General features: G+C 42.1%; 1 protein-coding gene across 1 annotated transcript; it reads left to right on the forward strand.

Moving 5' to 3' along the window:
• The first annotated feature begins 631 nt into the window (after positions 1-631).
• dcp1b (decapping mRNA 1B) lies at positions 632-12,224 on the forward strand. Its single transcript, XM_035673412.1, has 11 exons — positions 632-1,054; positions 1,548-1,588; positions 1,884-2,011; positions 8,359-8,425; positions 8,809-9,037; positions 9,200-9,298; positions 9,625-10,396; positions 10,610-10,660; positions 11,268-11,479; positions 11,556-11,765; positions 11,920-12,224. The coding sequence occupies exons 1-11, from the start codon at positions 896-898 to the stop codon at positions 11,995-11,997; spliced, it is 2,046 nt and encodes a 681-aa protein (XP_035529305.1). The 5' UTR covers positions 632-895; the 3' UTR covers positions 11,998-12,224.
• The last annotated feature ends 6 nt before the right edge of the window (positions 12,225-12,230 follow it).

Consider the following 12,230-nt stretch of genomic DNA (forward strand, 5'->3'; position numbering starts at 1 on the left):
GCCTAAAGTGTAAAATTCAGTGATTCCTCTTTGCAGTGGAATGGACCTCTGTGAAAAGGAATTTTCTTTTTTATTGGGGGTTTGTGTAACACGGTGTATCTGCTCTTTCACACACACACACACACACACATACATACACGCACGCATTCTAGTTTGAGCTTTAAGATCAGCTCCAGCCTATGCAGTAAGGGATGGTTGCGTTTTATCCATCCCTTTGATGCCCCCTAGTGCATTTTATGGGAAATGTAACTGAGACTTTGGAGACATCAGTCAGCATCGGAGTCTGTGTTGCCCAACAGTCAGATGTAATGTACACAGAGATGAAAGACGAGAGAGGCACATCAGCTGTTCACTTGTACAGAGAGAAGTAAACAGAGACATCAAGTTACAACAAAATCAAACAGGACAGGATATCAGGATATCTTTCCTTACAATCACAAAGTGTTCAGAAACATGAGGATTGTAACCAAGATGCAAGAATTGATTTAATATAAAAAATAAAAAGCTACATACCGAATTGTGCACGGTCTCCTGATATTATCGTTAACTGAAGAAAGTAAGTTACCGTAATACTGAAAATCCCATCCATCGATTTTTCCAAGTTGATTGATAAGGCTAAAATCCTGCTAGAAGCCTGCTGCGCAACTACTCACGTCTGGTTGTTTACAATCTCTCTGCCTAAACATGGCCGTTGACAAACTCAGTCATGGCAGTTAGAACTCAATAACTCTTGATTTTTTTTAATTTACAAGTCTTAATTTGCCACACAAGCTACTGTGCAAATATACTTTTAACCGACGTTTTTACCGCGTTGCTGCTTTGGCTCTCATCTCATCTTTCTGTGACTCGTTAGCCGCCGAAGCTAGGTTGCGAGCTAACTTCTCCATAGGGGACAATGACAGCGACTTCTGCAGGTAGCAGCAGCTTCCTCCCCGCTAAAGGACTGGACATAAGTCTGGCCGCCCTGCAGCGACAAGACCCATACATCAATAACATCGTGGACGTGGCCAGCCAAGTGGCCCTGTATACTTACAACAACAGGGCAAATGAGTGGGTAAGCCTGAACTTTGGTTAAGGATCCCATGTGCTAACTTAGCCTAGCTTCGTCCTCCTCCCTGATAGGCGCGCTTTGTGACTGAAAAGATTTACCCCAACTAAAGTTAACACTATTGTTAACCCAGCTCTGTTGATTTAGGCTTGAAAATGGTTATTTTCCTCAACAATAAAATGTGTTTTATTCTCTATTATCTTATTTCCTGGGAAATGGTACCACTAGACAGCACTTGCAGATAAATATTTCCCCTTTAGCAACAACCAGTTTTCAGCACTTTGTTCTGGCTGTGTTTATCAGAAGACTAAAAGCTTGATCTAATTCACACATATATTTCTTTTTTTTTGTTTAAAAACAAAAATATATATTTTACCTTACTTGTTCCAGTCATAAGTCAAATCTTTAGGCAGATACATAAGACACTGACCAGAGTACAGAGTGACACGAATGATGAATCCTTTCAGACATTTGTTAGCTTTTTTTGTGTGTTTTTCAGGAAAAGACAGAGGTGGAAGGCACCCTCTTTATCTACACAAGGTAATGAAACTGATGTTCGACTTTACCTAAAGTATAGTTCTGAGTTGTTGAGACTGACATATTGAGACTACAGGCGTACTTGACAGTCAACATGCAGTAAATTGGGACCAATTGGTGGTTTCCCTTCAGTATAGACTGATTTTAGTTGTATTAATATTCTTTTTTTTGTGCAATATTATGGTAAATATGGTACAGCATGACATAGCTGAAGTGCCTCTTGTTTTAAGTTGTGATTGACTCACATTTACATGGATACTTAACATGTATTTCTGTGCTTTGTCCCCATGTATTTCAGACTGGCATCTCCCAGGCATGGTTTCACCATTATGAATAGACTTAACATGGAGAACTTGACAGAGCCGATCACCAAAGACCTGGACTTTCAGCTCCAGCACCCCTTCCTGCTTTACCGCAATGCGCGATGTAAGGAGAAAGACACTCAGATACACAGAGAAACACACTTCTTGTTCTCACCACCTGTTGAACACAGCGTGCACAGAGAGATTTGGTATAGTTTCATACCCATTAAAATGTATTTTAATGCAACATTCATTGCAATGAATCATAAATATTAGCACAAACTTCATATGTCTTAGCTTTTTTAAGATGTGGAAAAACCTTAGTTATACAGGGGTCAGTAACAATAGAGTTAGCCAAACCATCACAGATTGTACAGTCATAGATGTTAAAATCCCAGCACTAGCCACATAGACCAAATAAATAGAAAAGTCTGCCGTGTTAATCAGAATCAGCCAGACGCAATGAGAAAAAGTTATTAAAAGATAGAGACAAAGAAACAGGAAAGAAAGAAAACAAGAGCTAGAGACCACATTTAACAGTTTACCCAGAAAACAGATGGCAAAAAAGACAAATATCAAACAGAGAGAGCGCAGAGTGCTTAGCATTCTGCCCCCCTGTGTATACACAGATGTAGGTAATTGGGGATTTGGGACAACATTAAATTAGAGAAAAACAGCTTGCATTGTGCTTCTCATTGTTATATTTTGGCTCTCATTCGAAAGACTCCTGTGTCACTTTTTGTAACTCTGACACTAGATTTCTTACATGTATGTAAGCTATGCACACTGAACTGTGTATAATTCAGTCTCAGAATCCACATGAAACCATATCTTTGTGACTTTAGACCTTACAGTAATGTATTCACATCACACTTAAACATGACAAGTGTCTATCTATCTATAGCCACAGGGAGGAAGTTAAAATAAATTCTCTTTAGATAAAAGATAAACAATGTGATAAAGCGTGTAGCATTTCAGCTGTTAATTTCAGTGGGAAGCATTAGTTCCATATAAGGAGCAGAGGTATTGTGGTGACTCCAATTCTATCAGCCTGTCTCCCTCTGAGACCTACATCTGGCTTAGACACACACACACACACCCCCAAACACGTTGCAGAGTGTGCCTGTGGGAGAAGAGCCTGACAGCACTACAAAACCAGCCAGCAGAGATTAGATACACCACAACAGTCACTGATAATATAAACACACACTCACTCAGGAATCGCTGACACACACAGACCTTTGTCGTGGCCTCACACTCTCCATCAGGCTCAGTAGGAGGCAGGTGGAATGCTGTGTTTAGATACCAGTGGATTCCTTACGCCTGCTTTGATCCCTTTACTGTAGTACTTCATTATTCTTACTGACACTTAAACAACATATCCATTATTAAACATCCTGAAGGCAAAGTAAAATAATATGTATGACTTCAACTTTCCTCGGTGACCTCTTAACACCTTTTTACATTTGATCTGCGTAAGTACTGGCCTTTAGATGTGGTCCGAGCATCCGTAATGGGGACTTAATTGCAAGCGAATGGCTAACTCGCATGTCTTGGGAAGGAAAGAAAATTAAAAACAAAATTGGTAATCACAACTACGTTGATGACTATTTCCTCTCATAAAAAGGAAATATGGGCAGGGGCTATGAGAGTTTAAAAGTGAGTGGTTGCATAGCAAACCTAATAGTCAGTGGCTCCAGCCGATTACACTGATTGAAGACGGATTATAAAGTGCCCAAATAAGGATAGATGCAGTATGGTTGCAATCAAACAGATTTTTATCACCATAGCTGCTGGGATTTACTATGATTGTTGGACCGCAGATGATTTTTTTTAGCATTCATATGTAACAAGGTTGAGCCAGCGAACCCCACACATAACCAGAGAGAGAGAGAGAGAGAGAGAGAGAGAGACGCACCTTAGATGCTCTAAGAGACATAAAATCACAGAGTGTTTACCGGATGGTTCTATGTGTGGGGTAGAGCAGTCTCTTCCAGAGAAAACTATATAAACTGGATCTTTTTTTTCCCCCCTCTGGCTAACAGATCTGTAAGACTGTTTATGCCCCAGGCTGTTAGTAATGTTGCAAGTCCCACTGTCTCGTAACCTCTGTGCGCAAGGGTCGTGGAATCTTATCATTAGACAAACATGTAGCTCTCAGTGCTGCCGTTACTTCCTGGAATGGCAGTTGGCACAAAGTGGCACTCCTAAAAATATACTAGATAGATATACTACAGAACAGGGCAAGATTTAGGGAAGAGAATTTTAGTCTGAGCCAGTCTTTATTTGTTATTTGTCTGGCAAATGTTCTAGTACAGAGGGACCGATAGAAGGCTTTTTACATTCCTTCCCATAAGCACCTACAATCCCAAGTAGTGTTTCAGTGGTCCCATTATCTTCACATTGAGTTGGTTCCCTAACCTCAGCCGTTACTGTCTTCATCTTTGGCTGGTGTCTGATCCACTAGATACTTTAACTGGGAACAACTGATATGAATTTCTTATTTGTCTTTAAGAAATCACAAACATGCTTATGAAAGTACGTTACAGTATTCTCAGTTTGACTCATGTGCAGCACTTTGTTATCTATCCTCCTGTGCCATTGACCCACTCATGCAGATTTTGGACGGTACCGCATAGCAGCAGAGATAAAGTCACTGCGAAGGGTGGTTTCATTTTTCTATACTCCTGTCGACGCAGAGCCCAAATGTGTTGAATACGTTTATTTAAATTATTAAAATAATCTAATAATTAATCAAAAGGAAACTTTTGATAATCAGTTAATTGTTTAAGTCATTTTTAGGCATAAATGCCAAATATTACCTATTTCCAGCTTCTGCACAGTGAAGATTTGCTGCGTTTCTTTGTTTTTATGTGATAGCAAATACAATATGAATATCTTCCTGTTTTGGACTGTTGGTCTTTAGAAAAGTGCCATGGCCATTTATTTATTATATATATTATAGGCCAAATGATTAATCACTTAATGACAAAATTATCAGCAGGTTGATGGACTTGAGTATAAAGTCAGTCTGAATTCTAGACCTTAAAATGTTTTTAAAAAAGGGCTATGTTATTACATTTACACTAATGTGGATGTGACCTTAACTGCTGTATGCACTGTAGCCCTCTAGCCACATATACTGGATGTGGCCAACATGGCGTTCTGTATATCAGGTATACGGACAGTCTTACCTCCAGGTCGGATGTATGTATATCCCAGGTCTTTCTCTGACACCAGCAAGCCTTTAAATCTGACCTCAGGTTCCTCCTCCAGTCTCTCATGTTTAGGTTTCCTCTGAAACAGGCCTCTCAGCATGACTCCACTGGTCTCTCAGTAGTCTCTAGTAATTTCTCAGATTATACCTCAAATTTCCACTTCAGCAAAGGTTCAATGAAGGTGATGCTAAAAGATGCCGCTTCCTCCGATTCAGTTTTCCTTTTTCAGAAACGAAGGATACACTGATGCACTGGGTTGTCCCTTGAGTCAGGTCAGGTAGTGCACATACAGCTGTCACAGCAGTTGTGGCAAAAAGAGCAATTTGAATATGGCCGCAGTTAAGCCTCAGGAGGAAGTCATAAAAGTCCTCTTAGATGAGCGTCTCGGTAGCTGTAAATCTCAATATTTACTCCTCCAAGGTCATGAATTCCATTCCTACAAACAAAGGAAGTGATGGTTTTTCTCAGACAACAGTAATTCCAATCATGAATGTGTGTTACTGTAAGAGCACATACCTCTAACCTCCAGTAAACTAAATATCTAAGCTAAAAGAATATCAACACTGTTACTCATAACTGATTCACTGAGCTCTCTCAACAAAGCTGGTCACATACTGCAGTAAAAGCACACCTAATCCATCTTGGACAACACTTCTGCTTACGAATATGTCTGCATTTCTAACTATGCTAAAGCTAAACAACAAAGTATATTCTTTGAGAAGTCCCAGTAGTGCAGTTTAAGCATTTAAACCTCCTCGAAAATGCGATGTTGCTGTGCAAATCAGATATAACTAAAAATGTCTTCTTTTAAAAGCCAAGCTCCAACAGTCAATGACAGACTGAAGTGTTGCTTCCAAGATTTTAAAATGTCTTCTTATGCATCCAAGTCCCACCGAAGTCCCATCAGAGAGTTACTGTAGGTCTATAACAGACATCACATGCAGCGGTGCTTTCGCTGTTTGGCTGGTTTGTCGTAGTCACAGAGGGTTTGAAAAGGACCACACAGCGTTAGTCTTGGAACACCTACAAAATTCAGCTGATTAATTATTGCCAAAGTTTCCTATACTCCTTTTTCAGACTGTAAGGGGATGCAGTCATATTCAGAAGTTAGATTTTCTCAGTTAGTGGCCCCTCCTAATAGCGATCTCACACTTTTGGTCATCCTTCTGTTGAAGTTATCTGCCTATGTGACGGTTCAGTGGAGTTCGCTGTCCAGTTCACTTGGTTAGGATCTCTGGTTCACTTATTCAATGTAGATGTCCCTCCGCCTTTCTTCCTCTCTCTATTAGTCTCCAGTGGTGTTGACTGGAACCCTTTTCTCTCTAACGTTCACCCTGAGAGCTCAACCTTGTGGCCACAGCCACTTTTCTATTGGTGCTACTGGTTGTAGTCCTCCTCCCACTCTCCCGCTCCCTCTCTGACTCTCTTGTCTATCTTGTTGAGGTTTAAACCTTTGGCAGAGCAGGGCCAACCCTTTTCTTCTCCTGTATTGGTCTTTTGGTTTGTGTGAGGCAGGAGAGCATACCGGTCAAAGAGACTGTCTTAAGTGCCACAGGTTCTTGTCCTTTTCTGTGTCCCATCAATTCACTTCAGTTTAACATCTTACATTCACTGACAAAGTTTAGTCTCTGTTTCCTGACAGCTAAGGAGCTTGCAGAACTAGATCTTTCCCCGCTTGATGGACTTGTTGATAACCTCCTCTCTAACACACCTCACTTCTTCCTATTTTATATCCGTCTCGCTCATTTTTTTCTCAATTTTCCAGCTCTTTGACTTTGACTCTGTCTCTGTCAAACAGTCTCATCCCCAGTGAGCACTAAGTGGCTCTGGCTCCACCAGGCAGTCTCCCACTGCAGTTACTTATTTGGTACAGGGCTGATTTTCCCAGGCTCAACTGAACTCTGTGGTGTGTGTGTGTGTGTATGTGTGTATACGTATGTGTCTCTGCCTCTCCCTCTGTCCGTTCCCCCCATCCATACTGACCTTAGTGGCTTGTCCAACCTAATTTGTAGCCAAGTGTGTGTATTTCTGTGCATGTCTGGCTGTGTAGGAATGTGTGTGTGTGTGTGTGTGTGTGTGTGTGTGTGTCTTTGATAGGACTGTGGTGGTAACTAGACTCCACTTTACTTTCTGTTCTCGCTCTGTTCTGCCTGGCTTTAAATCCTTCCTCTCCGTTTCATTCATAAGTGTTTTTTTTCCTTTCTTCATGTCTTTAACACTTTGGCCCTTTTCCTTTTTGAGATTGGCCTTATCGTATCTAGATCCACTTGAGACAGTAAGTGTGTTGAGGTGTGCGATGAAGTCCTGCTGTCGTGTTTACGGCTTGGTATCAAACCTCAATACTTTTTTTGGGACTGACTGAAATGTGTTTGCAACACTGTCATGTCAACCCCCAAAACCTGGCATCAAATCCCTGCTCAGATTGATACTCCTTTTATCTGATTTAAATCATATTATATCAAGTACATTTTGTAGAAAAAAACATTAAACTTACATTGTTTTGGTGTTTAGGGTTAGGGTTAGTAAAAGAAAAGTAAAAGAAGTTCAAAGACCGTGGGATCTGTACATTTTTTTTAGACCTTCACTGTTTTTATTAACCGGTACTAAATTTTGTTGCTGGGCAAAATCATGACTCTCTCCTCATTGACTGGATTTGAATACGTATGCAACAATGCCATCTCTTTTAATATGCTTTTAGGAGTCACTGCAAATGAAAATGGCAAAATGAGTCACTGTCATTATGTAATGCAATCTACTTAGTTACTGCAGTGTAATCTTCTGACAAATGGGTATTACTGTTGCCTTTTTCCTCCCTTGTTGACCATGTTTATGTAATTCAGGAGACTCCTGGGCCCCATAATGGCACTGCTGGCTTCTGTTCCCATTGGGAAATGACTCATTTTAAACCCTGGGTTTAGACCCAGCAGGGCTAATAATAAACGGTTTACATGTCTGTCAGGCCTGCACTGATGTCATAGCAGCAGAGCTGTACAGCAGCATGTCTGTGCCTTTATTTGATTGTAAGGCTATGGCAGGTCAGAAAACTAATTTTGTTGTCTGCTGACCTTACTGGCTGGTGCACCTCAAAATGCAACAGGCAGTTTCATTATTTTACAGGCTAAGTTGATTTTTAGCTTCGACTGAGGCATTACTCCAGACCAGAGTTACATTTCTGTTTATGAAACATGTTCAAAAGTTCCCTTCTCTTTCTCTGTTTTCCCCCTTTATGTCCCCCTTATCCTCACTGCCCCAGTGGTTATCCATGGGATTTGGTTCTACGATAAGGAGGACTGTCAACGCATTGCCCAGAGGATGAAAATGTAAGTCCTTATGTAACCACAAACTCTATACATCACTTAAAGAAAACAAATTCAAAATGAGATTTGGTTTGCCAAACAGGGACTAGTGAATTACGGCCACCGTGGCTGTGAGAGTTTGTTTCTTATTTGTCTGCACATGACAGAGACTACATGTTTATAAGTGGATCTGTGTCTGTGGGGCTTAAAACCAACAAATGACTAATATGGTGTGTTTGTTTGAATGAGCTTGGCTCCCAAGGTGAGCGAATGTGTTTCTTTTACTTGGACTAACATATATTACAAGTGAAGTAAAGTGGCAGTCTTATCCTGACCAAAGTCCCTTTGCTGCTTGCCTTGTATTAAGCTGTATGTATTCTCTCTCATGGACTCATGTATGTGTGTAGCCTGACCCAGCAGGAGCAGGCCCTGGCTCAGTCTCAGGGTGGATGGTTGTCCCCAGGAGGGGGAGGTGTAGTCGGAGGAGTAGTCGGAGGAGGACGAGGAGTAATCAGAGGAGGAGGAAGAGGAGGAGGAGGAGGAGGAGTTGTTGGAAGAGGAAGAAGAGGAGAAAGTGATGCAAAGGCAGTGGACATCATCCAGATGTTGACCAAAGCACGCACAGAGTATGACAAGGTAGGGGAACCGAAGACTGTAACAAATAGAACCTTACAGATTGATATTTTGGATGATTACCTTCTGGAAAACTGTGACACACATTTTGTTTGATCGTTTGTATTTCCTCTCTCATTTTCCTTCCTCTCTTTTTATATCCCTCTTTCCATATGTCTCTCTCAGGGACAGTCTACATCAGAGCCAAAGGAGATTGGTGGCAGCAGTGTTCTTTGTGGAAACCCCAACCTGATCAAACCAATACCCGTTAAACCAAACGCACAGGTAAAACACCCACATCCTACTTCCTCTTTCGCTCTAGGGTTGTATTCAGTACATCGTCCTTCCTTGACGATCAGCCCCTGACAAACAGGCGGAGAACATATCTGGTCCACAGCAAGCGAACAAAGGCAAGGGATCAGCTAAAGTTTAAATAAATGGTACTCACAACCAGTAACCAGGAGCTGTTGCCATTACAAACAGTATTTGGCCCATTTTAATCATTCAGACCTTTGCAGTTCGCCACTTCAGAAATAACTGCATCATAGTTGTGTCTTCTCATGCTTACTGCCCCCCTTGCCTCTCTTAAACTCTCTGTTTGCACTTTTCAGGACAGTGAAGGTGGTGAACCTAGGCCTCTCTCTCTTGCCACTCTTTTTGGCTCCCAACATCAACACTCATCCAAACCTGACCCAATCTCTCCTTTGGGGTCGTCGTCATCGGGAAAAGTCACTCGTCCGCCCGTAGCCCGAACGCTGACATATGAGGATACGGTGAACTCTAGAAGTTTGACCTCCAAGGGAGGGAACGTCGCCATGGCTGACTGTTCAGATAGAGGGCTCAGGGCTGTGATTGGAGGACAAACTATCAGGGAAGATGGTGCTGTTGTGGCCTTACTGCCGAGTCCCACTAGCACCTATCATCAGCAGCAGCAGCAGCAGCCTCAGCACTGTGCAGCCATCCAGAAGCTCATGCAGGGACAGAGAGGGGTTTCTGGAGGAGGGGTGCTTCAGACCTTGTCCGAGTCCCCTGAGAACAGGCTGTGTGACAATGGGGTGCCACTGGAGCATCACCACCATCACCATCTGTTCCATCATCATCAGCAGCACCACCACCATCATCATCATCAACAGCAACAGCTTCAACCTGACCCAATCAAGAGACTTTTCCAAACCCAGCCACCTCCTCCCTCTTTCACCTCTGCTCCTTCACTGTGTTGCCCCAACCCTCCTCCTCTGCAGCAGATCACCCATCTCCCCTCCCAACCCATAATGGTGGATTCTGTGTCATGTGCCCACCTCCAAGCGCAACAAAGCCAGCAGCTGTTTTTCAGCCTATCTAAATCTCAACCAGAGGCACAGCAGAACAGCCAGTCAGCTTCAGGTATATCTTATGCTATCAATGTGCCAGCAGTATGACTCTGTGCTGAATAAGTTATAAGTGTATAAGTTACACTATATACACTTTTCTGGCAAATATAAGAGTGGATGTAGATAGTAGAATGTATTGAATAATAATTATTGGCTAATAAATAGATAAATGGTACAAAAAAACTTCCACATATAATTTTCAGTCATATTTTTGCTGCTTTAACAGGTTTGCTGCCATCTCAGGTGACCAATGACCAAGTCTTTCAATTTCCACAAGGTATGACATCACTTTTCTTAAAATAAGACTGCCCTCACGTCACTTTGCAGTTTTTGTGTCACACAAACTTAAGTCAACCATTACACAGATTCCTACCTACTTTTTAAAAGCATTTTTTGTCAAAGTGCACATAAATCTGTGCCATGTGTACAGAATTAATTAAATTTTAACCACAGTAGGCACTCACATTGATGTAAACTGGCAGGTTTTCAGAACTTTGCAGACCGGCACATTGTAGTAGTTGCAAGTTTTAGCTCATATAGTTGCAAATCTTTGTTCTGAACTGGGCTTAACAGACTATACTGTGTGTTTGTTTGTGCCGGGTCTTGGAATCCGTTCCATAATGATGTCTGCTTCCCAGTGTTATCTAATTGAATCTATTGACTATTTCTGTAAGACATGCCTGATTGAATATCTCTCATCTGAGAAAACTTTGTCAGTTAACTATTCATTTAATATTCTCACAGGTATTTGACTATGTATGCATCTATCTATATCCATTTCTCTATTTAAATTCTAAAATGTCTCTGCCAAGATGCCTGTATTATCTGTGTAAGATATTATGGAAATATTTCTAATCACTGGGGCCCTTACGCTCTCTTGTCAGGTCTGTCTTCCCAGATGCCTGGTGTGGTGTCGCCTCATGAGCTCCTGCAAAAGCTCCAACTGGTCCAGCAAGAGCAAAACCTGGCTTCCCATGATTCACCTCGACTCTGTCCAGGACTGGCTCCTCGATTTCTGGGGCCCACTCAAGGTGCATGCTCAGTCCCAAACCAAACCACAGCCACTGCAGGACAAAAGGCTGCGCTGCAGTTTCAGGTAAACACTGTGAACTTTGTTTTTACTGACTGGAAACAGCTATTAAGGAAACTAATAACTGTCCCTGTCTGTCCAGGTCATCTCCCCCCAGCGAATACCAGCCACTGTGGCCCCCAACCTGCTCCTCTCTCCCAGTGTGTTCACTCAGGCAAAGATTATTGGCGGGCTGTCAGTTGCCCAGGGGAGTGGCTCTGCCCCCTCAACCCTGTCCAGACCCCTGCTGCAGGAGGAGATCAGAATCCTGTCCAGAAGCCAGCTACAAGCCACACTGCTGCATCTGATCCAGGTAAGTATCTGACCGACACATTACATGCCCAGGGCCTCACATCATATTACATTGTTAATTGGTTGTGTTTATGTTTTATTCTAAGCTGTGTACTTTATGCACACACACATACATACATATATACAGTGTGGTGATCGTTGCTTGTGTATTTCAGACTGACAGCTCATTCCTGGACAACATCTATGAAGCCTACGTCAGCCGCGTTGCTAACGACTCCAGCAGCAAGTACTGATGACTCCTCACACCCTCTGTCTATACATACATCATTCTTACACTTAATATGGATGTACCACTTCCTCCTCCGAAATCCCCACTGCAATCACTCTCACTATGCACTGTACAGCAAGTCAGCCCAGCTCTATTCAATCCAAACCAAGTTTCTCTGGTTGCAACAAAAAGAGCAGTTATCAAAAATTATAAAGGTTTGTTTCCGTATCAGAAACGCACAACATCCCCCCCCCCCCC

This window comes from Morone saxatilis, unplaced genomic scaffold (assembly GCF_004916995.1).
Source record: "Morone saxatilis isolate NCDOM2014 unplaced genomic scaffold, NCSU_SB_2.0 Contig10, whole genome shotgun sequence".
Lineage (NCBI taxonomy): Eukaryota > Metazoa > Chordata > Actinopteri > Moronidae > Morone > Morone saxatilis.